At 43.0% G+C, this 26273-nt stretch overlaps 1 protein-coding gene across 4 annotated transcripts in view; it reads right to left on the bottom strand.

Moving 5' to 3' along the window:
* The window catches only part of arhgef10 (Rho guanine nucleotide exchange factor (GEF) 10), a 361849-nt gene that overhangs the window by 7239 nt on the left and 328337 nt on the right, over positions 1–26273 (bottom strand). For all 4 annotated transcript variants that reach the window (XM_085996438.1, XM_085996437.1, XM_085996439.1 and 1 more), the window contains 2 exons: positions 21263–21437; positions 11176–11298 (listed from right to left, as the gene is read on the bottom strand). In XM_085996438.1, the coding sequence (XP_085852564.1) occupies positions 11176–11298; positions 21263–21437 (298 nt within the window). The remainder of the gene's footprint in view (positions 1–11175; positions 11299–21262; positions 21438–26273) is intronic.

Here is a 26273-nt window from a genome sequence, read left to right as displayed (position 1 = left end):
CTTTCAGTTATTTAAAATGGAAGGCGAAAAATCACATTTGATGGAAAACCTTCTAAACCTGATATTCTATTTGTACAAGCTGAAGTATGACATAGTTCGTACATACATCCAAATCAGTCATGAGGTCCATTGCTAGCAAATGTTAAGCTGATGACAATCACCGTCTGCTGCTATTACCCAACCATTCTGTCTAAATGCTGCATTCTTTACAATTGTTTTAATGTTTGGAGAATTTGTGTGATGCAACATATGCTGTATACTTGTCAAGTATCACTTCTCAACAAAGCAATTATTTCCCATCACTTAAAGCAAAGTTGATCAAGTGTCCCCAAACTATTGAACATTACCTATTATGTGAGGCAGAACTGCAGGAAAAAGAAACCTTTAACCATAAAGGCAGATATAAATGGAGGATGATTGGCAATATAAATTTTGGTGGAGAAAAACTAGACGGCAAAGCTCTCAAAAGATTGAACACACCAAAGCAGTCATACTACAATATAAGGATCAAACATGTTCCTTCACTAAAAAAAAGAAATGCATATTTCCTCATGAATTGTTGACCTGCTAACAAAATCATGAGAATGCATTGCTTTGAAACCAGAGGTCTGAGAGAATGCAATAGTTAGTGGCAAAAACCCCAGCCAATCATAATACACCTCCCAACAGTGACCCCAGCAACAGAGAACTCGTGCAGGTTCATGACGGTGAGTTGCAGATAGTGGGCCTTCTATATCCCCTGTAGGCTATGCAGCTATTCACCAGTGATAGTCTCTCAACTATACGGTAATATAATAGCAGGACATGCACATAATCAAGGAGGAGAAAGACAAGAGGGAAACACAGCAGCAAAATACATTAAATACAAATACAGCTCGCACTACATAATGCAATCAAATTACTTTCAACGTAATACATCTTGCTGTCTCACATTCTTTTGTTGTGTAGAAAACAAAGCATCAGTTGTCCAAAAGTCAAAGTGGTTGACTTTTGAGATGTCCCTTGTGGGAATAAATAAGTGTGTACTGGTGACCTTCACTGATAATGCTGATAGCTCACTGTCTTAGCAGGTATTCATAGACAAGATGGCACACCTCAGTCGCAACCTTGCATGTAAGCCTAAGTTTCTTCATACACTGCTTCTCCATCATGTTCAGGTAGCTGACTTTGCTACAGTACTTCAGCTTATACCTGCTGTGAGTCATGCACCTTCTGTGCTGTCTGCTTCAAGTCACCCTTTCTTCCTCACGCTTCAGTGATCCATCAATGGCATAACACACATGCTCTTGGACAGAAAACCTCTTTGGGCTATTCACATCTTTCACTGCTGTGGTAATGCTTCAAAATCTTCCCCTTCATTAAGCTCACTAACTCCAAGTCTGACCCGAGGTCAAATATCACTTTGACCTGACTCTGTGAAGTGCTTCATCATTAATAATCTTCAACAAAGCCTGAACAAAACAGAAACTGCCCTTTCTCAGTCTTTCATAGCTTTTCTGATCCTTATTTGGAGCAGCGCTAAACACGGACAAATCATCTGTTGGTGTTTACTCCTGAAATCCCATTATTTTTTTTCCTCACATCTACTATTTTATTGAGATGACGAGGAACGTTGGGAACCATAATGTTTAGGAGTATAACCAAAGCCATCGATAGCGCTCACTCTGAATTTGGATTGGCATAAACTGCTTTATTTTCATTCTCCTGGGTTATAGCATCGTCTGATCATCCCAGGTATTTGTTCAAACACTCCTAAACGTTATTTATTTTCTGTATGGTACCCCAGTACTTGTATATGCAATTGCTGGGTCATCTTTAGTGAAAAGTTGCATACATATTGATGCATTGTTCCAACTTGCTGCATTAAGCAAGCAGAATAACTCAGAATGGGTTTTGCAAACGTTTACTTAAAAATTCAAGATGCAGAGACATGAATGAGCTAATATAGGAAACACTGAAAGGAATGGCTGGATGTAGTACTGCGCCTTATTGATTATTTAAGGATACAATTACTTCCTCCTTAATACAGCAGTTCTCTAGGGATCATTTCATATCTGACAGGAGTAGATTTCACAGATACTCCGCTAAATCCATGCTTGTTATAGTATAAAGAGAAAGGTGACCTATTTGGTTGATTTTTCTTCTCCAACTCTATTTTGGGCGATCTTCATTAAAAAAAAAAGAAATCCCCATTGGTCCATTTTGCACTTCTAACATTATGAACATTAACTTTTATCCTCACCAGGTCTTTAGGTTCCTTAACTCCAGCAAGACCTCTTTCCATCATCTGGAAAATGTACGTCCCCAAATTTAGTCCTGTCCTGTGCCACCTCCTCACTCGCTTACTCATAGTCCGCCTTTCCTTCCTGGAAATTTACTGTTCACTCTATATGCGAGAAAGGTAATCTCTCAAACTCTTCAAGCTACCCCATTATTGCCCTTATATCGGCATTTTCTAAAATTATATGGAAGTTGCTATTAACTCTCAAATTACCCATTACCTTAAAAGGTCTGGCGTAATCTGTGATCATCAGTATGGATTTTGGCATGTCCGTTCACTGGCAATCTTATTGCCTATGTTATACATCTCCGAAATTCTGCTTTAAAAACTCTGGTAAATCTGACGAAGGGTCATCGACCTGAAACGTTAACTCTGTTTCTCTCTCTCCACAGATGCTGCCTGACCTGCTGAGATTTCCAGCATTTTCTGTTTTTATTGCACAATACTAATTTGGTTGATGGTTTACTTTATTCTGCATTAACATAGAGATCGGTCTTCTCTCCAACCCAATACTGTATATCCTTCCTAAGGTGTGGTGCCCAGAACTGCTCTCAGTACTCCAGGTGTAGTTTAACCACAGTTTTGTATAGCTGGAGCATAACTTCTACCCCCTTGTATTCTAGTCCTCTAGATATAAAGGCCAGCATTCCATTAGCCGTTTTGATTATTTTCTGTACCCATTCATGCCATTAATGATCTATGTACCTGGATCCCCAAGTCGCCACTGTTTTTAGCTCATCATTTAGAAATTACCCTGTTCTATCCTTTTTATTTCCAAAGTGGATGACCTCACATTTGCTTACACTGAAATCCATTTGCCACAGTTTTGTCCATTCACTTTTTATCTATCAATATCTCTTTGTAATTTTCTGCTTTCATCTGCACTGACTACAATGCCACCTATCTTCGTCTCATCGACAAATTTGGATACGTGGCTTTTTATCCCATCATCCAAGTCATTAATAAATACAGTGAATAGTTGAGGCCCCAACACAGATCCCTGTGGGACACCACTAGACACATCCTGCCAATTAGAATAATTACCAGTCATCTTCTAGTGTATTGACCAAATTTAGAACCACAGAAGTTTACAGCACAGGAGGAGGCCATTCTGCCCATTGTATCTCACTACAGCAGTCCAAAACTATTCCCAATGCCCTGTGCTCTCCCCCATAGCCCTGTATGTTCCTTTGCTTCAAATACTGATCTGTTTCACTAAAAAAAAATTGCAATTGTCCTGCCTAAACCACTCACTGCAGCAAAGCATTCCATGCTCCAAAAACATGCCTTCTTACTCTTAGGCCGCGAATTTCCCAGCGGAGGCGGGATGGTGGCAGGAAAGCTGGTTTCCGGGTTCCAGTCACGAACCTGGCTGCAGCCACTCTGTAAATGGGGTTTTCCCTTGATTGGTCTTGTTAAGCCCGCCCCCCTGCGGGCTTCCCGGCCAATTAACAGGAAGCGGGCCTGATGACATCATTTGATGACGCGTCATCAGCCGGTTTCCTTAAAGGGACCACGTCCACATAGCGTTTGACAGTTGTTCTGTCAGTGTTTGACAGCATTGAGGTGCTGCAAACACTGACAAGCACTGCACAAAAGTGGACGCTTGCACCCAGGCTCTCCAATATGCTTATGGATGTGTCACAGCATGCAGGGAGGTTCTCTTCCCTTTCAAGGGTGGAAGAGACCGCCCCAGGACACCAATGCAGCCTGGTTGCACATTGCACAGGAGGGCACAAGCAGGGATGTTGTCAGGGGTCCCTGGCTGCAGTGGCGCCAACCTTTCAATGATCTCAGTGGATCACGAAACGTTACTGCAAAGCCACACTCAAACTCACCCTGCTGTGCCACTCAACACATCCCCATCACTCTGCCTTCCCTACCCTACTGCTGCACATCCTTACTCACACCAACTTACCTTGCACCTCCACCCAGCCCTCTCTATCTACTTTATCACTTCCCCATCTCACTAGCCACCCCTCACACTCATCCTACTGCAAGCATACCAACTAACAACACACAAGGGTAGGCGCTTGAGAGGTTTAGCCAATGTCCATGTGAAGTTTCTGGTAATGTGCTATCATACAGTGAAATCTATTTTTCCAACACTGCCCCTTATTGGACAGATCTGAGCACACCTTGAGAAGTGTCTTACTGAGTTTCAGTGAATGTTGAGACATAACCACCCCCCCCACCCCCCGCTATAGTGATGAGTGTGCATGGAATGGCTCAGACATTAAAGGGCTGCTTCATGGTGCTGGTGTGGGATGGTGTCAACCTGGCGCATCATGTGGCAGCCAGGGTTAACAGCATCAAGTGAAGTAAATCTGGCCATGGTGATGCCATCGCTGGCCTCCTGGGCAGCAATGTTGTCCGGAGCTGATGCCCTGTGTTCTGTGCAGCATCAGGTGATGGCGGAGAAGGTTGTTAATGTTGGTGTGCCTGGTGATGTTGGTGTTGGGGCTGAGCATGGAAGGATTCGGAGGAGGCAAGGTCTGATTTTTTCAAGGGCACTGATGTTGCTGCAATAGATGGCAGCTGCAGGTGAGATGATAGAAGCGATCTGTCACTGGTGAGAGAAGTTGATCCAATGAGGTGGCACCGGACATACAGTTGGATCGAAAAACTTGCAAGCTAAAGAAATCTCTATATGTATTACAAATGCAGTAACCAACATTTTCTGCGCTCTGAAACTGACCATCTGCAACATGGCATATTGACACCACTTCTGTAGCTGTCAGCTTATCAGAAACATCAGAGCAGACTCAAATCACGCCACATTGAGCTGGCGTGTTCCCTGAGCAGCGGGTAACCCATGGGAAGAATGTAAAATTGGAAGGAAGCCTCAAAATAGTTTTAAATTGGCTCTTAACAAGCTAATTAACAAGCTCAATTGTATCCCCCGCTGCTTGGTGTCGGGTCAGTTCTCCGCTGACAGACCCGACACCTGGGAGACTCGCGTGGAGACAGGTTGACAGTGGGTTTCCTACCCGGTCAATCTTTGCTATTTTGACTGCCTCCAAACCTACCCTCTGAGCGCCGGCAAATTCGCGGCCTTAGTGACCATTTTAATTTGATGATCCCTCAGCACTGACTTTCCAACTTGAGGAAATAATCTGTCCTTATTCATTATCAAAAACTCTATTAAACCTCCTCTTAGCTTTTTTTGCTCCAGTGGAAATAGTATCTCAACTCTCTCCTCATAACTATTTCCCATTCATGGCACCGTGCTGGTGAGCCTATGACTCTATCGTTTTAATATCTTTTTTATAATAGGTGCCCAAAACTGCACACTGTACTCTCTGTGGCCTCACCAATGTTTTGTACAAATTATTCATGACTTCTTTACTCTTTTATCCCTATTTTTAAAACCTAAAACTGTAATGGCTTTTTATAGCTTGATCTACCTGCACTCCTGTACTTTCAAGGAATTATCTATTTGAACCCGTACATCTTTCTGTTGATCCACACCCAGCATCATTCCATCATTCTATAGACTCGAACAGTTCCCATGGATTGGAGGGTAGCTAATGTTACCCCACTATTCAAAAAAGGTGGTAGAGAGAAAACGGGGAATTATAGACCGGTAAGCCTGACATCGGTAGCGGGGAAAATGCTAGAGTCCATTAGAAAAGATGTAATAGCAGAGCACTTGGAAAACAGTGACAGGATCGGACAAAGTCAACATGGATTTACAAAAAGTAAATCGTGCTGGACTAATCTACTGGAATTTTTTGAGGATGTAACTGGTAGAATAGATAAGGGAGAACCAGTGGATGTGGTGTATTTGGACTTTCAGAAGGCTTTCAATAAGGTCCCGCATAAGAGATTAGCGTGTAAAGTTAAAGCACAAGGGATTGGGGGCAAGGTACTGACTTGGATAGAGAACTGGTTGGCAGACAGGAAGCAAAGAGTTGGAATAAATAGGTCTTTTTCCGAGTGGCAGGCAGTGACTAGTGGGGTACTGCAGGGATCGGTGCTAGGACCCCGGCTATTCATTATATTAATGATCTAGACGAGGGAACTAGATGTAATATCTCCAAGTTTGCAGATGACACAAAGCTGGGTGGGCGTGTGTGCTGTGAGGAGGATGCCGAGAAACTTCAGTATGATTTGGACAGGTTGGGTGATTAGGCAGATGCATGGCAGATGCAGTATAATGCAGTGGATAAATGCGAGGTTATCCACTTTGGTGGCAAAAATAGGAAGGCAGATTATCTGAACGGCAATAGATTGGGAGAAGGGGAAGTGCAACGAGACCTGGGTGTCCTTGTGCACCAGTCGCTGAAGGTAAGCATGCAGGTGCAGCAGGTGGTTAAGAAGGCAAATGGTATGTTGGCTTTCGTAGCGAGAGGATTCGAGTACAGGAACAAGGATGTCTTGCTGCAGTTGTACAGGGCCTTGGTGAGACCACATCTTGAGTATAGTGTGCAGTTTTGGTTGCCTTATCTGAGGAAGGATGTTCTTGCCATGGAGGGAGTGCAGCGAAGATTCACCAGACTGATACCTGGGATGGCAGGAATGATGTATGAGGAGAGATTGGGTCGATTGGGCTTATACTCGCTGGAGTTTAGAAGAGAGGGGATCTCATTGAAACTTATAAAATTCTAACAGGACTAGACAGACTAGATGCAGGAAGAATGTTCCTGATGGCAGGGGAGTCCAGAACCAGGGGTCACAGTCTAAAGATAAGGGGTAAGCCATTTAGGACAGAGATGAGGAGGAATTTCTTCACCCAGAGAGTGGTGAACCTGTGGAATTCTCTACCACAGAAGGCAGTTGAGGCCAATTCATTAAATATATTCAAGAAGGAGTTAGATATATTTCTTAAGGCTAAAGGGATCAAGGGATATGGGGAGAAGGCAGGGACAGGGTACTGAGTTTGGATGATCAGCCATGATCTCATTGAATGGCGGAACAGGCTCAAGGGGCCGAATGACCTACTCCTATCTTCTATGTTTCTATGTTGCGTGTATATTCCCACACCTTGTTTCTCCTCCCAAACTGCATAACATCACGCTTATCCACATTAAACTGTATCTGCTACCTGGCTGCCCATTCCGCTAACCTATGTCCTCTTGAAGACTTTTAGTTTGCCTCACTGTTTGCCAAATTCCATTCTTTTGTGTTATCAGTAAATTTCAAGACTGTGCGCCTTATGCCCAGAGTCCAAATCATCTATATTCCTAATTGTTCTCCTACTCTCGCATTAGTTATTTACCCCACTTCATTTTTCAGAACATGCAATGCTTCTTTACTTGTTGGACTAGAAACATACTCATCTAAAAAGCTTTGCAGAATGCATTCTGAATTCCTCACTCTGACATCACGCATTACCTCATTCCAGTTTATCTTGGGATTGTTAAAGTTACCCAATATTATTACCCTGTTATAATTTTATATCTCGTCTGCCGATCTTTGCCTCTATCTCATCGCCATTGTTTGGTGGTCGGTAATACATGCCAAGAATTGTACTGTTTCCCTTCCTATTTTTTTTTATAATGATATGCACGTAGCGGATAGCACAACCCCCAGAATAACCTTATGATCCATGGCTGTGATAGAATCCTTTACTAACAGTACCACTGCACACCCTTTTTTCCCCTTGCTATCTCTCCTGAAAATGTTATAACCAGGAATATTACATTCCTAGTCTTGCCCAAACCCGTCACTTCTCCGTTATAGATTCTGGATCACATCCCTCCATAGTTATTACTGTTTCTAACTCTCCAATTTTGTTTTGAATGTTTTGTGCATTCACATACATACCACTCAAGCCTCTTTCCAGTCTTTTTCCTGAATTTTTCATTAAACTTTTTGATATCCTTTACCCCATCTACGACGGTGTTTTTAATCTCATTACTTCAAAGCCTCTTTCCTTCCATTTCTCCTTTGATGGTACTTTCTCACTTTATTTCAGCTCAGTCTTCTGTTTCCACTCTCCTTACCATATTGGTTTAAATCTTCCCCACTGCCCCATTTACTTTCTCTGCAAGGATAATGGTTCCACTTCAGTTCACGTGAAGGCAGTCCCTTAAGTATAGCCTTCTCTTGTTTCAAAACTCATTTCAATGTCCCAAGAACGTGAATCCTTCCCTCCTGCACCAGTCCTGCAGCCATGTGTTTACTTTGCTAATCTTCCACTCCTTAGTCAGATTACCACCCTTGTGGTTTTGTTTTTCAATCAAGTGCCTAAATCCTTCACTAAATTCCACTCCAGGGGCTTGAGCACAGAATCTAGGCTGACACTCCAGTGCAGTACTGAGGGAGTGCTGCACTGTCGGAGGTGCCGTCTTTTTGACGAGATGTTAAACCGAGGCCCCGTCTGCGCTCTCAGGTGGATGTAAAAGATCCCATGGCACTATTTCAAAGTGTCCTTGCCAATATTTATCCCTCAATCAACGTCACTAAAACAGATTATCTGGTCATTATCACATTACTGTTTTTTGGGAGCTTGCTGTGTGAAAATTGGCTGCTGTGTTTCCTACATTACAACAGTGACAACACTTCAAAAGCACTTCAGTGATTGTAAAGCACTTTGGGACTTCCTAAGGTCATGAAATGTCCTATATAAATGCAAGTCTTTCTTTCAATTTCCTCTGCAAGATCTCAAAGGTACTTCTATCCAACTTTTGGCTACCTCACCTTACCCACCCAGAAGTTGTTACATCCATTCTGTGATGTCCTTCACCCTGGCACCAGGGAGGCAACATATCATTTGGGTCAACAGAAAATGCTGGAAAAATTCAGCAGGCCAGGCAACATCCGTGGAGAGAAAATAGAGTCAACGTTTCGGGTGAAAACCCTTTGTCAATTTGGGTCTTCTGGCCATAACTACAAAAAAGGCTGTCTCTTCCCCCAACTATAAAATCTCCCATTGCTCCCCTTTCCTGTGACCCACCTGCCTCCTGGGTTAGTGCCTTATTCCACAATGCTACAATGTTGCTTAGAACTACCCTCCCGAGTCACTCTCCACCTCAGACTTATCCAACACTATTGGACAGTCCCAGTAACGCAGGGGTTTCCTACATCTGGTAGTCCTATCTTCCTCTGCTATCCCTGCAGATGGACATCCACTTCTCTCTCTCTCTCTACTGTTTATGTCCTGAACTATATAGCACTGCTGTCTGTGTGGCCAAATTCTGGCGATCACGGTCGAGAGCCCTTTCATCCTCTCTGATGCTGCAGAGTGTGACCAATTGCTTCTTGAACACAGAGACCCTCTGCTAGAGAGACTGACTTTTTTGACACAGTGCAAATGCTGTGTGCCTCTGGATACAAGAAGAATTGGGCTCCACACTTATATCTGTACTGCCATCCCTTCATTTCTAACTGTTTCACTTACAAGCTGTTAGCCATCAACCTGCTCTCACCATTTCATTAATGGGTCATTAGAGGAAATAGGCATTCCCCCACTTTTGTTAAAATAGGGATTTCAAAACCATCTGGGGGAAAAATTCGGTTGCTTTGCGCCTCCCGTTAGCGCCCCAAGAGGGCGCAAAGCAACTAGCGCCCGGGCGCGGCGATGTTTGTGCAGCTCGCGAAATTGACCAGACATTTTGCGGCGGCGTTAAACACTACCGCCACGATCTCCTGCGCCCGCAGATCATGACGTCAGTCGAGTGTGCAATGCCCCGGTAGCGCTCCGGACCGGCTATTGAGTGGCACCCCCTGCCTTTTCGCCTGCCGCTAGCAACGACAGGTAGAGGGGAACGTTTTGCAGTCGGGAAGGGACTGGGGGAGCGCTATTTAAAGGCGACCGCTTCCTGCCTTTTTTTGTCAGCGACAGTTCTGCACCACGCATTCATGAGTGATACACCTGGAGAGATTCAACGCTGTGTGAAGGAGTTTTGGGTGACTGAGCAGCACTTTGCACATTCATTTTGATTTGACCTTCCTTGCATCGATTTCGAAGAGACTATGGGGACTGCATTCTCAGCTCTTTCCCTGGGCCTCTCCATTGTTTTTTCCAGCAGAATTGATGTACAGGTCTCTCCAGGCCGAGATTCAAGGTTGCAATGAGCAGGGTGTGGATGGAGAGCAAGATCGACCCTCCCCTTTAAGAACTGGCCGGCACCAGTGTGTCTGTGTTCCATTGCTAACATGAGCTTAGCCAGCGCTCTGAGGTAGCGCCTCGCTCCTCGGCGTTAGCGCCTTGAGAGAGGTGTGTAGCGCCTGATTTAGCGCAGAAATCACCTCCAGGGGCGATAGAAGCCAAGTTTGCAGTCGGAGGTGATAATTAGCGCCAGGCGCTAAACTTTGCCCCTGGCCGATCATTGCATCCCAAACAGGGCGATACTGAATTTCTCCCCCTCTGTGTCTGTGCTTTTTATTAACAGGCTTAATTAGCCATGGAAAATATCATCATGTTTCCCTGTTCTGATACAAGAAAGACATTGATGTTCAGCTATTACTGATAGCACTGAAGGCAGATGTAAGCTTGATGCTCTCTTATCTGTTACAGGCAGATAGTTTTACTCCACTCTTGATTATTCACAGAACTCTGTTCTTTATTGAAGGAGAACAGTTGTGTGCCAGGAACCCAGCCAAAGATAAGACAAAGCAACAAGAATTTCATTCGCAGAAGGAAGTAGTTTTGTGTGTGTGTGAAGTTCAATAATTTTTAAAACATTACGTTATTATAAACCAACAACAACTTAGTAAAACATTTTTCTTGAACTTTATATAGGGAAATATAGTTCTGGGCGTCCCAAATCTGACTTTGGGGAGTTAATTTTTTTCAAATGTGATATAATTTGCTACACAAAAGTTCCTCATTTCAATAATTGTTTTACTCCAAATGACTCATTTTCATGCATGCCCTTTCAATCTACACATGACATATAATATTTTCGATTATTAAAAAAAAGGTATGTAACCCTAAATAGTCTCACCTGTAACTTTAGGTATTCCCTGCAGCCGAGGAACTGGCAGAGCTACAATGATACCCAGGTTGGTTCCAACCAACAGTAAACCATGACACACTAGGAGACTGGTCACAGTAACCCGCTGCTGTCCTGGAAGACCAGACAAAAACAAACATGTAAATATGTTAAAGCCAATAAAAAATTACAGGGGAACACCATTAAGTGCACTTCTATTATTCACCATCCTAATTGCCAGAATTTTCACAAGACAAAAGTCTTGTGTAAAAGAACTCATTGTACAACTTTTGTTATTTGTATTTCATCTATTCTTGGTGACTAAAACTACATTTTAGTTTATTATTTGTATCTTTGCTGTTATCACTGTTTCCTATATTACAGCAGTAACTACACTTCGAAAAGTACTTAATTGACTGTAAAGTGCTTTGGAACGTCTTGAGGTTGTGAAAGGTGCTACATAAATGCAGGTTATTTCTTTGACTTGTCTGTCCTTGGAGTACTGCTATACCATTGAGGTCAAAATGTTGGTACCCTTGGTTGCTTGCTAATTCCCATTGTCCATTGGATCTTGTGGTCTCCCAGTTTGATGGCCAACTTTTGCAAATATCTGTATCATGTTTTCAGTTGATTGGCTCAAATTCTGTATTCATAAAATAGCAACAAATCATGACTGAACAGGTGGGGAATGCATGAATCAAAAGTGAGAAAAATATGCAGATAAACATCTAATAAAGAACTAAGATCATATAAATACAATGAATGAAGCATAGTTGGACAGCAGCTATGGGTGAATGAATTGTTGGGAGTTTTTTCCTAATACTCGGTTTACTTAATATTTTGCATAAGAAGTCACTAAGTGGTCAGAGAGCAGCACAATCTTTGATTTAGCATGAGCAGTTCCACAGGAGATCTGCTGGCATATTCAAAACTTGACCAGGGAAGACTAAGCAAAATATCCAAGATTGCAGATAGTAAGGAAATGGGAGAAGGCCAAATAATGAGTGACAATGCAAGGAGTTTCAAAAGAATGGCCTCTTTTAACTAAGTGCACAAAGCTATTCAATGGGGATAAGTGGCAAATGATTAATTCTCGAGCAAGTAACTGAAAGATGTGAACAATGCTAATCAGGAAAGAGAAATAACTGCTGGTGTATTAATTAAAGTTTAACTGAAGGCTGCATAAGCTATTTGAGCATTACAAAGCACTCTCATTAACCCAGAATTTTGCCTTTTAAGAAGCCGCACTAAAACATGTATTGCTACACAACAGGCCATCCAATGAAGCAGCAGAATCAATACTGGGCTAGCACTTGTTAATTGCAATAAGCAACCATTCAATCCCACAAAAATAACAGTGGAGCTCAGAACAGCTGTTTTTGCAGCTATATTCCTGAACAATGAACCCTCCCAGAGGAAGCCATAGTTTAATGACCAGGCACTGGAAGTGCTACTAGAAAGAGCGAGGAGAGGAGGAGGAGGAGGAACAGGTTTTATTGGACTGATGCCCTTCCCAAAACCTGGTGCAGAAGTTATTGGAGGAGGTTGCAGCAAGGGTCAATGCTGTGTGAAAAACAGCAGCATTTATTTGCAACACCAGTGCGTAGGACCAGATTTCTAATCGGTACTCTTGGAGGACAAAACACACCCAATAGTTTGTCTGGACTGTGTAATTTGATCCTGCCTGCTGTAGAGCAGTCAATGTGTAATTTGATCCAGTCTTGTCACACAGCTTACAGAAAGTGGAACTGTAGTTAGCTTTGTAAAGATCCTCTGTTATCTAACATTCCGCAATTATAATTATAGTTGCCCTTGGCTGGTAAAATAAAAGACTTTATATTCTAATTAGTGGGTTAGTTACTTCTTTGGAGTTTTGTTACTTTTTCCTTCTGGAAGTGATAAAAAATTATTTAATTCAGAATGAAGGGACCTTGTGCGGGGTGTGCGTCAGCAGGGGTGTGTGTGGGGCGCGTGTGTGTATCCAACCTTCTGACACACCAGCAAGTTCATACTGGGGAGAGGCTGTTCACCTGCTCAGTGTGTGTGAAGGGATTCACTAATTCATCCAGTTGAAAGAACATGATCCACATCTAACAGAGGGATGAGAATGTGATCAGTCTTCCCATCTGGATGATGTTCTCGTCCTCATCACCCCCTCTCCCGCCCTTTAGACCTGGATTATGTTCTTCCCCTATTCCCACGGTTCTCTCCGTGCTCTAACCCCGGAGTTCCTGACCTTCTCCTCCTCCGCTGACTCCCTCCCTTCAGAGTTCCTGACCTTCTCCTCTCCCCCACCCGAGCTGCTGGCCATCTTCACCCACCCCAACCCCGCATCACCCCACCCCCCGCCCCGAGTTCCTGACCTACTTTCATGGTTTACATTGAAATAATATTGCTTACATAATTTTTTTTTTTTTTAAGTATACTTTGAGATCGGCCGGCAACTGTCTTTTATAGGCTGCGGAGTTTGAGCTTTAAATATCCTTCCTTATAACTCACCCCGTTTACACATTCAAGATTCTATCTTCAAAAGCAAACCATGCAACAAAGATGAAGACCAGACATACAGTACCAGTAGTTAAACAAGGACGCTGATGTAGTGCTAGATGATTAAATTAGCTTAACACAACAGGAAACGGCACATATTTCACAAATCGAAGGACATTTGCAAGGCAGGAAACATCTGCAACCGAAGTATCAACATTTTGTTACTCCACAATCTGATGGAAAAAAAACTGTATAGTAACTTTCGGAGAATTCATAGCTGAAATAAAATATGGTTCCACTGAGACATACTATATAATCTCATTAAAAACTGTCTGATATGGCAACTAAACTAGGTTTCACGTCTGTCCCAAAAACTTATTGCAGGTTAGGCAGTGTTGCACAATCTGAAGTGTCACCCGGGAGATGAACACAACTGATCTTCATGCATTTCTGCACAATTTCTAGGCCAGATGAACGGATTTCCAGATCGGATATCTGCTGTATATCGCTTCCCTTGTACTAGTACATGGGAATCCACGAAAGAAGAATAGGCCATTCAACGCAAACCTTTTCCACAGAAAGTGTAGTCTTCTCTATCATTCACTCTGCCCACTCTAATTTTTGAAGAAAGGTTGTTGCAAAGTTTATCTGTCCTCTATTCCCCACAAAGATGAATCAGGCAAGACTTCATAATACCTTTCATTTTATTCATTCACGGGATGTGGACGTCGCTGATGAGGCCAGCATTTATTGCCCATCCTTAATTACCCTCGAGAAGGTGGTGGTGAGCCACCTCCTTGACCTGCTGCAGTCCGTGTGGTGAAGGTAATCCCACAGTGCTGTTAGGGAGGGAGTTCCAGGATTTTGACCCAGCGACGATGACGGAACGGCGATATATTTCCAAGTCAGGATGGTGGGGAACTTGCAGGTGGTAGTGTTCTCATGCGCCTGCTGTCCTTGTCCTTCTAGGCGGTGGAGATCACGGGTTTGGGAGGTGCTGTTGCCATCTTACATTGCTGATTCCTTGATCAGCTATCTTCCTTAGCAAAATAATTTCATGATCCCTACTGCGCAGAATCACCATGTTCTGCACAGTATTCATCCAATCAACTTTATCCTTGTAAACCTCAATCTCATTCCTAACCAGCTATTTAGCCAGTTTTTAAAAAGGCAGGAATCAACACAGTCCTAATTGCCTTAGGTAGGGCTCTACTCCCGTTTATGGATAGTATTATATGGAACAACTTCACGCACCAAGTAAAGCATTTCAAAAGGAAACACCAACTAGTATCTCGTGGATTTTCTTTTGAAATATATAAATACGGGACTAGCTGGTTAGACAGACCTCTGGAGCCAGTGTTCAAATTCTCCTCCGTCTGCCTCGCTGGAAGACTCCTTTGTAAAATGTGCTGAGGCAGAGTCAGTCTAGCTGTAAACTGCCTCTAATTCAACAGTAACTGACAATCTCACTCCGAGGTCACAGGATGGTGGGGAATGAAAACATTACATAATTTACATCAAACATTTGGACTCAGAAATTCAATCACAGGTAATGTTAAACTAAGTGGAGGTAGGGCAGTCAATTCTGAAGAGACAGCTGAGGACCTACAAAAGGAACTAGATAAAATCTGTAAATGGGCAGAACAACAGCAGATTAAATTTAACATGGTTAAGTGCAAAACACTGAGGGAAAACAATAGGCAACATGCACACTCGTATGAATGGTGTTGAATTAAGAATGAAGTTGAAAGATATCAAGGGGATTTAGTGGACTCAACAATTTTCATCTCCAGTCACTGTGGAGCAACAATCAATACAGTAAAAGAATGCTGCCTTATATTGCTAAATCAGTAAATTAGAAGTCAGAAAAAAAAAGACTTGCATTTATATAGCACCTTTCATGACCACCGGATGTCCCAAAGTATTTTACAGCCAATGAAGCACTTTCTGAAGTGTAGTCACTGTTGTAATGTAGGAAACGTTGTAGTGCAGAGGACGTTATGCTAAAACCACACTCTCCGATCAGACCACACCTCGAGTACTTTATCCAGCTTTGGTCACTAGAGGTAAACATTCAAGCCCCAGAGGTAACAGACAGAAGAAGCAAGAGGCTGATCCCTAGGGTCAGAGGACTGGAACACGGGGAAAAAAACTGGAGAAACTTAGGCTCTTTAGTTTAGAAACAAGGTAAGCGAGAGCGGACCTTACGATGTTACACAGGATATCAACAAAGAGAAAAGGTAAAGCCAGATCACTACTTCAAGGTATGCCGTGGAAACAGGTCAAATGAGCACAGGCTCAAACTGGTAAAAAGCCTATTTGGATTTGGTCTCAGTGAATTAACACTTGGAATAAGGTAGTGGAAAAGTTGCTCGGAATAATTTAAGCGACAGTCTGATGCTGTAAATGGTTTTTTTCCCTGGACGGATGACCTAAGGTAGGCTAAATGGCATTCCAAATAGTATTTATCTTGTGAATTTGTGGTGTAGCAAAATGTGTTCTTCCCAGGCTGGGATGAGACATAGTTAGGTTAGAGGGGAAAGGGAGCTTTAAACATCTATACCTAATTATGGTATATCTGACCTAGGAATGCTTGATGCAGTAGAGTAGTTTAAAAAAAAAAGCAAATTGTGAAGGACAGAATCTGCTCTGAAAACTCCCTGTGCCTTTAAGAAGCTAAAAATAACTGTACAGTTGTGCTTTTTTAAGCTATGAAAATACTACTACAGTCTTCAAAAAGCAAATACTTCTCAATAGAATTGCTTTACACTGAGGACATGCCAAACATCTGAAAATAATGTAGGGCGTTAGAACTCTTAGGTGTAAAAATTGGGTAGCGCCCCCTTTGCATGTCGCACCGTGGTACTGCAGGACTTCCTCCCTTATTAAAGGGGAGGGGCCTGGCGCAGCGCATCCCGGCACCCAGCTGGGCCACCAGGGATTGGGAGTGCCGGCCAACGAGCCCGGCACTCAAGTGGCGTGCCGGGCTCACTGAGAGCAGCTGGCACCCCGCGGGGGGACTTCTCGGGGGCCGTGGACAGCAACGGGGGCAGGTGCTGGCAGGCGGCCAGCAACAAAAATGGCCACCTGCCACCTCCCCTTTAACTAGCGCCGCCCCGGCCACAGGTAGGCCCCCCTGACCCCAGTGGACATAGCGTCTGGCGCTATGTCGGGGAGCGCCACCCAATATTACAGCCGGGGCGCTGCGCACGGCGATGGTCATCGCCGGTGGCACAGCGCCGCACTAACCTTCCGCTGAATTTTGCCGGAGGCGTTAGCAGCGTCGCACCCAGGCACTAGTTGATTTGTGCCCTGTTAGCGCCCTAACAGGAGGCGCAAATCAAGCGAATTTAGCCCCTAAGTCTTAAATAAATCAAGGATACTGCTCATCATAACTACCAGTTATAAATGCTGTATGCTCCTTTAGTTTATCCTAAAAATAATAGCAGATACTACAAAGGTTTGTATGTCTAGATCCCAATTATTAAATTTGATATACTGTTAAATTTGCTACCTTACATCCTACATTTAGATTTTTTTTATTACAAAATGAATGAATTCCATACTTTGTTCAGAGTGACTTGTTAAAAAAAATCGTACCATCTAGAGTAAAATGAAGAGCAGAAATATCATTGGAATAATCAGAAACCCTTAAAATTGAGGCAACTCGGTGACTCATTGCACTGGTGTACTAACGCGGCACGGCATGCTGTATTGAAAGAAACCGCAGATTCCCTGCATTACAAGTTCTCAATTTCAGCTAATCCCTCAGAGTGGAACAAAAGACCGGAAGGCCAGTCAATGCTGCCACACTCTTCCCCTTCTCCTACAGGCTGATTATACAGTAATACTGTCCGTGGCATGAGAGCAGGTTCAGCAGTCAAATTATAAGTAGTATGCCATCAAAATGCCCTCATACCTTGAGAATATTTTGGAAAACGTGGGATGGAGGAAGAACAACACTGAAACAGACTTCATTTTTTTATGGTTTCAAATGATAAAACTTTGTTGCATTTTAATGAAAATTGAATTAATAAAAAACAAATGAATTATATTGAACTACAGAGTTCAATAAAAGCAAATTCATAGCGAGATTGGCAACACACTAATTCCATATAGTAATCCTATTGAAACTATCAAAATCCACTGAATTAATTGAAAAAATATTAAGTGTATTAAAACTATGGTTTTATAAATTAATTATACAGCCTGGCTTCATCTAGTTACAGAGAAACAGGAGAAAGAAGCCAAAAAAGCACCCAAAATTAAAACAATGACTGACTAAAGCAGGTGAAGAAAGGTCGAATTCAGTAAGAAGCTCTACAGTTGCTAAGGAAATGAAAGTTCAAGGTCTGAAATCACAATACAGTAGCAAAGAAAACTGTAATTGTGTGAGTGGGCGTTAATATACATAATATACAATAGGCTGGTGAATATCCTGTATATATAAAAGGATTGGAAGGATCACATAAGTTCATTAACTATTTGCTGCTCCCTCATAGTTTACTTGTACTCGCTGGAGTTTAGAAGAATGAGAGGGGATCTCATCAAAACTTATAAAATTCTGACAGGTCTGGACAGACTAGATGCAGGTAGAATGTTCCCAATGGTCGGGAGTACCAGAACCAGGGGTCATAGTCTAAGGATAAGGGGTAAGCCATTTAGGACAGAGATGAGGAAGAATTTCTTCACCCAGAGAGTGGTGAACCTGTGGAATTCTCTACCACAGAAGGCGGTTGAGGCCAAGTCTTTAAATATATTCAAGAAGGAGTTAGATATATTTCTTAGAGCTAAAGGTATCAAGGGATATGGGGAGAAGGCAGGTACGGGATACTGAGTTTGGATGATCAGCCATGATCTCATTGAATGGCGGAGCAGGCTCGAGGGGCCGAATGGCCTACTCCTGCTCCTATCTTCTATGTTTCTATGATGGCACCCTTTTCTCTTTTTATTTGACTGCAATTTTCCTCTATTTCCCTCCCCCCACCATTCCCCAGTCCAGTAACTATGGATGAAGTCACAGATAGGCAACTTGCACCTAGGTTTCTGTTCATGCCTCACTCAGCTTGGCTACAACTAGGTGCGAGTAGCAGCCAGAGGGCAAATATTCCTTTAATTTTCTCTCCCTTCAGGGGAGATGCCTGGCCGCCATTCAGTCTTTCTTCATAGGCTGAGATTGGTAGCACCACAGAACTTAGGCCAGCCACTGTATTGCAACACACACTGGTGCAACAACTAAGGTGAGTGTGGTTACTAAGGGGTTTGAATCAACATATGGAAGGAACTGAACCATTTTCAAAGTGGTCTGGAGCAGGTGACAATGCAGCCCAGGGAAATGCATTTTGTAAAAAACGCAGTCCGTCATGATGCCTCTTGTGTTTTTAGGTCTCCCCTAAACTTCTTACCCGAGATCCATATCCTAACTTGCACCAAGTCCCATTCACCTATCAGCCCTGTGTTCGCTGAACTATATTGGCTCCTGGTCCAGCAACGCCTCGATTTTTAAAATCCTCATCAGTAATTTCAAATTCCCTCCATGGCCTCGCCCCTCTCCAAATCTGTAACCACCTCCAACCCTACAACCTCCCAAACCCACAACCTCTACCACCTAGAAGGACAAGGGCAGCATACTACGTTAAAGGTGCTATATAAATGCAAGTAGTAGTAGTAGTGTGTATGGGAGCATCACCACCTCTATGTTCCCCTCCAAGTCACACACCATCCCCACTTGGGGCATATATCACCGGTCCTTCATCATAGCTTGGTCAAAATCCTGGAACTCCCTCCCTAACAGCGCTGTGGGAGTACCTTCACACCATGGACTGCAACAGTTCAAGAAGGTGGCCCACTACCACCACCTTCTTAAGGGCAACTAGGGATGGGAAGTAAACGCTGGCCTTACCAGCGATGCTCATAACCCCAGAATGAATAAACAAAGGAAGTCAGCAATTCAAGCTTTACCACTTTGTCTACCAAGTTATAAAAAGAGTTAACATTTTGATTTTGCACTGAGATTTTTTTGATCTCCAGGGCTTCAGTCTCTATTAGCCTAGCCTTTGCAAGTAATGCAGAATAGGGAGTCTGTGAGCAATCATCTCACAAAAACCACCAGAAACACCAATACCAAAAATTTGCTCAATACAGCTGCAAAATTGTCAGACTCCAGCTAACACTTTCTGTTTGTGAAATCACCAGCCTGCGATTTTCCTCTCATTCATTTTAATGGACAGGAAAATCACAGGCTGGTGAGCATACCAGCAGAAAAGCCCCAGCCTTAGGGGGTCGATTTTCCTGGAGCCGTCAGGCGGGGTTTCAGGCGTGTGGGGGAGGAACATCCCGAATTCGGGGGTCCCGACACCATCCCGCCCAAAACCCGCCTCCACGTAAGTTTCACAGGAGGCGGGTACCCGCCCCGCACTGGGACCCGCTGACCCGAGGCGGGAAGGGATTAGTGCCAATTAACTGCCTGTTAACAGGTAGTTAACAGGCAGTTTTTAGCCTAATCCCTATTTTGAAGGTTGTCGTGTGGGATTCCCGACAGCTCCAAACCACGCCAGGTTAGAGGAGGCGGACCGTCGGGTTGAAGGACTTGGAGGGGTCGCGATGTCGGTGTTCAGGTGAGTGATGGGTGCATGAGTGCAAAGGTAAGTGTGTTTGGTGTGTCTAAAGAAGTTTAAATTACCTGTACTTACCTTAACAGCCTTTCTTCCTCTAGGTTTCGGGAGTCCATCACTCAGCCGGCACTGAAAGCAAAATGGCTGCGAGCTGTCAAAAGCGACAGCCTTCAACTTTCATTGCCGGTGAGATTTCTAACTGAGTCTGTGGAGAAGGACTCAGGTTAGAAGTCAGGCTGTCAGTGTTTGACAGCTTCAAACAGCTGTGAAACACTGATATTTCATCTGTCAAGACCTCTTGACAGATGAAATTTCAGTCTGTGACGTCACCTGTTGCCGGGTGGCCCTTAATTGGCCTGCTGAGCCCGCTGGGCGGGCTCAACAAGGACAATCAAGGGAAAATCGCATGGATTGGCTGGACGTCGATGTAGGCGGGACTAAAACCCAAAAGTTGTAGTCCCGCCTCCTTCCCGACAGCTTAATGAAAATCGACCCCTTAGTCTTTATTTTCGTTTTGAACGGTTAAATCATGCAAGTTTGGCTATTGCACTTCATTAGTATCTTGTGTTGCCTTTTTGCTTTGTAATATTCTTTTATCTGTAAATAAATCTTTGAACAAGTTGATTAGTTTGGATGTTATAGTCTGCCAGTGTGTTAGTGTTCTTCTTCCAAGGTGACGGGAGAACATGGTGGACATCCAATTCATTCTCCAGTAAGGGGTTTACCATGAGTCAGGGTTAGTTGTTAAACCTGGGCTATGCTAACCCATATTCAGTAAAAGAAGGTAAGTGCAGATTTTTGTACACGAGACTTGATCTGCTTACAGAAACTGTAGCTTAGCTGAGAACACAGGAGAAGTGTTGTGGAACAGCCCGAAGGGCGACACATGGTATGGGACACCTAAATTCGCAGTAATATTTAATAAACTAAAATACTGAAGTATTGCTGACTTTTAATCTAGCGCAGAACTGGCATACTTTTACAGGTTAATCGCTTACCTGCTATCATGTTGTGGATAGGAGTGGCGATGTTGATATCTTGAAGATGTTCAAGTGTCTCCGTGTGAAACAAGCGCAGAGCAGATCCAGAACTGAAGGCAATCCAGACTCCAACGCCAGCCACAGCCATGTGCGAGATCACCATCCCTTCTTCCTGATGAGCCTCGAACTGTTGCTGAAAACATGAGCAAAAATAAGGGTAGTTAATAAAAATAAATTGAATAGTAAGTGAAAAGGAACAAAATCCACACCCAGTGCTAAAACAATCCATGGCCAACAATAACGTGCATTTTTATAGTGCCTTTAATGTAGAAAAATATCCCAAGTGTAAAAAAAAAGGTATAGTGAGCCAAAGGAGGAGATATTAGGAGGGGTGACAAAACGCTTGGTCGAAGAGGTGAGTTTTAAGGAGGGTCTTGAAGAGGGAAGTGGAGTAATCTCCTCCAGCCGTACAAACCTCCAAGATCTCTGCGCTACTCCAGTTCTGGCCTTTTGAGCATCTCTGATTTTAATCGCTCCACCATTGGCAACTGTGCCTTCAGCTGTCAAGGCCCTGGGCTCTGGAATTCCCTTCCTAAACTTCTCTGCCTCTCCAGCTTTCTTTCCTCCTTTAAGACGCTCCTTAAAACCTACCTCCATCTACCCTAGTATCTCCTTATGTGGTTTGGTGTCAAATTTTGTTTGATAACGCTCCTGTGCAGCACCTTGGGGACATTTTACTACGTTAAAGGTGCTTTATAAATACAAGTTGTCATGGAGATGGAGGGGTTTAGGATGCCGCCATGGTGGCTGAAGGCACGGCTGTGAATGGTGGGGCTGAAGCTGACAACTGTACTTGGAACACTTCGAACATGGTCACTTGGTTTGTGCTCAGTCCTTGGCTGGAACAGGAATCAAAGCAAGAGAGAGCCCTTGACTCCCTTTTTCCGAGTACTGGAATGGTTACAGAATACTCTCAAGTAGTTGTCGGAAATCTAGGCTAAACCACGTTGAAACCTCAAGAGGGCTTCGTGCACAGAGAGCTCCTCTGCAAATTAGCTCACAAATGAAAGAGTTTGCTGTATTTTCATAAACTTGTTAATGGTTAGTGTTTGAGTAAAATATACATTAGTGATATATTAGTCACATGAAGTATTCATGGCTCGGCTTGAGATTCAACCTCAAGTAGTTCAAGCACTTCGCTGAGCATTGCCAAGATCATATAAAAAGACAGTCAACCAAGCCACTGTTGAATCAAGCAGTTATCTCGCATTTACAACATCTGCAGTAAATGTTGTACTCATGTACTGACTGGTAGAAATATCCTCACCGCAATAATACCATGTTAACTACAAACTCCAGTTCATCAATATTGTTCCTGTTTTAAAACATTGATGACATTTTTACAGCAGTTAACTGATGTACAATTCTTTACAATTACACAACGTTGAATTAACTCACAGCTCACTTAACGTTTTTTCCCTTTTTTTAAAAAAACTGTCACTAGTTCTGTCCCTTTTCTCTTAAATGAGTAGACTCCTTGCTGAGAAACATGGAAACACAGAAAAATAGGAGCAGGAGTAGGCCATTCGGCCCTTCGAGCCTGCTCCGCCATTCAATACGATCATGGCTGATCCTCTAACTCAACACCATATTCCCACTCTCTCCCCATACCCCTTGACACCTATAGAAACATAGAAAGTTGAACATTGAGGTACAGTTCCAGATACTGCACCCCTCCCCTTCTCCTCTGCTACCTGAACTAAGTGATCATTATTTGGTATCAAGCCGTGATACCAAATGTTCAGCAAGCTATTTGACTGTGGAAGGATAGGGTATGGTACACTGATAGTGTCCTCATCTGATGTCCCCCACATGCACTTCCAGTGGTCAGGAGCAGAAACTTTGATTGATATTCCCTTCCCTGAACCTGGGTATTTAGGTCAAATGTAGCATCCCAGTTGAGACCAGGGATTAGATTCTAGTTTGTATGCTACTTACTGCATGAAAAGATTCGTCGTTTAAATAATTTACCCAACAGGGGACCCCAAAAAGGTATAACTTGTACATGTGGATTCAAGTCAGAATGTTTTCACTTAATACCCACTTTTGCACTTTTTTTCCTTTGAATGGGAGGGACGTAGATTAAATAGACACAAGCTGGAAGAGAAATGCAATTTTATTTATTAATAACTGATTATGCCTATCATGGTCAAAATAAAGGAAGCAATAATATACATGGAAGAACTAATGAGAGGAAGTGTTAAGTGTGTCAAACACCTTTCCTAAATAATGTTTTTGGCTCCTCAACCAGATCAGAATGTACAAATCCACTATAATGTATTCTTTATTGCCAGAGGAGATAAAATCTTCACAATCATGCGACATCTTCAGAACGAAACCCAAAATGTTAGCGTACATTTTCAAGAGTTCAATTGAACAAGTACTTCAGACTTTTTTTGGCTGCTTTTAAAATATGGTAAGGTGGATGTAAAATGGCTTTCCACTTATTGGATGGTGTGTGGGGAAGTGAGTGCTTTTTAAGTGCACATTCTAGGAAGTTTTCCAGAAGTGCATTCTCAAGTCTGTTCCATCTTCCCCGAGATGATCTGAAGTCATGTGGGCTTTCCACCCAACCTGCCCGGTGTTGAAAGGGTGGTTTTCTGTGGAATTGCCGATCTGCACTTCACTGTTACTTGTCTCAGTCCCACTGTCTAATGAAAACAAGACATTTGAAAGGTATGCCCATGGGTAAGAAACCAACTAACACTGTTATTTGCAGCCAGGAACTGCACTGTGGTTCAGTTGATACAGAAAGACTCCGAGGAATAAAATGTTATTAAGGACCTTGAGTTCGACCCTCCCATCATGAAGTTATGCAGGGACCTTTTTGACAAACTGTAAAACCCTCACTACCTTATTACCCTCTCCCCAGGGAAATTCTTCAATCAAAATAGTTCGGCAGCGAAGCAATTTTAAAAAAATCATTTGTTCCTGGGATGTGGGCGTCGCTGGCAAGGCCAGCATTTGTTGCCCATCCCTAATTGCCCTCGAGAGAAGGTGGTGGTGAGCCGCCTTCTTAAACCGCTGCAGTCTGTGTGGTGAAAATACTCCCACAGTGCTGTTAGGGAAGGAGTTCCAGGATTTTAACCCAGCGACGATGAAGGATCGGCGATATACTTTCACTTTCAGGATATACTTTCAGGAAAGGTGTTTGACACACTAACACTTCCTCTCATTCGTTCTTCCATGTATATTATTGCTTCCTTTATTTTGACCATGATAGGCATAATCAGTTATTAATAAATAAAATTGCATTTCTCTTCCAGCTTGTGTCTATTTAATCTACGTCCCTCCCATCTAAGAGAAAAAAAGTGCAAAAGTGGGTATTAAGTGAAAACATGGCACAATGACGTAAATCTTGCGGAAGTGCCCAATTTGTAAGTGGTGTCAATGCAATGAAAATAATACAGAACTCTTCTTCCTCCCCAAACAAAAGAAAGTCTGTCAGAGCTCTAATTGCCAGTCAGTATCAGATCCCAGTTCTCCTCCCCCAGAATGGAAAAGACACTTGCTTACACTTGTAGGCATTACACAACATTCACCAGCTCAATTAGACTGCCTCCTTCATTCCTCGGTGGTCCTACTCTAACTATTCCTTCAATTTTTATATGCTTATAAAAAGTCACTGCTATTTTCTGTTATAGCGCCTGCTAGTCTTTTCTCAATCTATTTGAGCCTTTCTATTTCCCTTTTCACCTCCCTACACCGATTTCTATATCCTTCATGATTATCTTCACTATATCACTGAGCTCTATCATATGCCACTCTTTTTTAGCTCCAGTTTCGTTTCAATCTATTTATCCAAATAACTCTATACTTTGATGCTTCCCCTCATCACCTTGTAGGAACATATTTAGTTTGTACTCTATACACCTCATATTTGTAACTAAAGCTACGTCAGCTGTGGCTCAGTGGGTAGCACACTTGCCTCCGAGTCAGAAGGTTGTGGGTTCAAGTCCCGCTCCAGGGACATAAAACTAGGCTGACACTCCAGTGCAGTACTGAGGGAGTGCTGCACTGTCGGAGGTGCTGTCTTTTTGATGAGGCCCCATCTGCTCTCTCAGGTGGACGTAAAAGATCCCACGGCACTATTTCGAAGAGGAGCAAGAGAGTTATCCCTGGTGACCTGGCCAACATTTATCCCTCAACCAACATAACAAAAACAGATTATCTGGTCATTAGCACATTGCTGTTGGCGGAAGCTTGCTGTGCGCATTTCCCACATTACAACAGTGACTCCACTTCAAAAGTACTTAATTGGCTGTAAAGCGCTTTGAGACGTCCGGTAGTCATGAAAGGCACTATATAAATGAAAGTCTTTCTTTCTTCTTTAGGAATACCTGCTAAAACCAAATTCTGTACCAAATTGGGTTTGCTTTTAAGAAAGAAGAATGGATCCTAATAGGGAATAATACAACTGAGGGGCAAAATACTTTTAATCTAAAAGTAATTTTTCATGTCCCCTCAGAAAGACTACAAATTTGCTAAAAATATCTCACCTAAGAGAATAGATTCTTAGTCTTGCTGTTGAAAAGCTGGAAACTGGTCAAGTCATTCACAGCAAGCAACCCATGCAGATCGCAGTGTGCTGGTCTTCGACCGACCATCATTCAACTAAACAGGGTCGGGGTATATTTCTCGGTTCAGTATTGACCACAGCTGGTTCGAACACTGACTGACTTCGAGGACTAGGGCAGATTCTAATATGGGTACAGTAGTGTAGCGGTTATGTTACCGCACTAGTAATCCAGAGGCCTGGACTAATAATCCAGAGAACGCGAGTTCAAATTCCTCCATGACTTTTTGAAAATTTTGAATTCAGTTTTAAAAAGCTGGTATCAGTTAAAGCGGCTATGAAGTGGTTAGATTGTTGTAAAAACCCAACTGGTTCATACATATTCTTCAGGGAAGAAAGCCAGCTGTCCTTACCCGGTCTGGCTTATATGTGACTCCAATACCATACCAATGT

The sequence above is a fragment of the Somniosus microcephalus genome, chromosome 9 (genome assembly GCF_052327205.1).
Source record: "Somniosus microcephalus isolate GS21.2 chromosome 9, FLI_Smic_1.0, whole genome shotgun sequence".
Classification (NCBI taxonomy): Eukaryota; Metazoa; Chordata; class Chondrichthyes; order Squaliformes; family Somniosidae; genus Somniosus; species Somniosus microcephalus.
The sequence above is the reverse complement of the archived record's forward strand: the minus strand, read 5'-3'. Positions and strand labels throughout refer to the sequence as shown.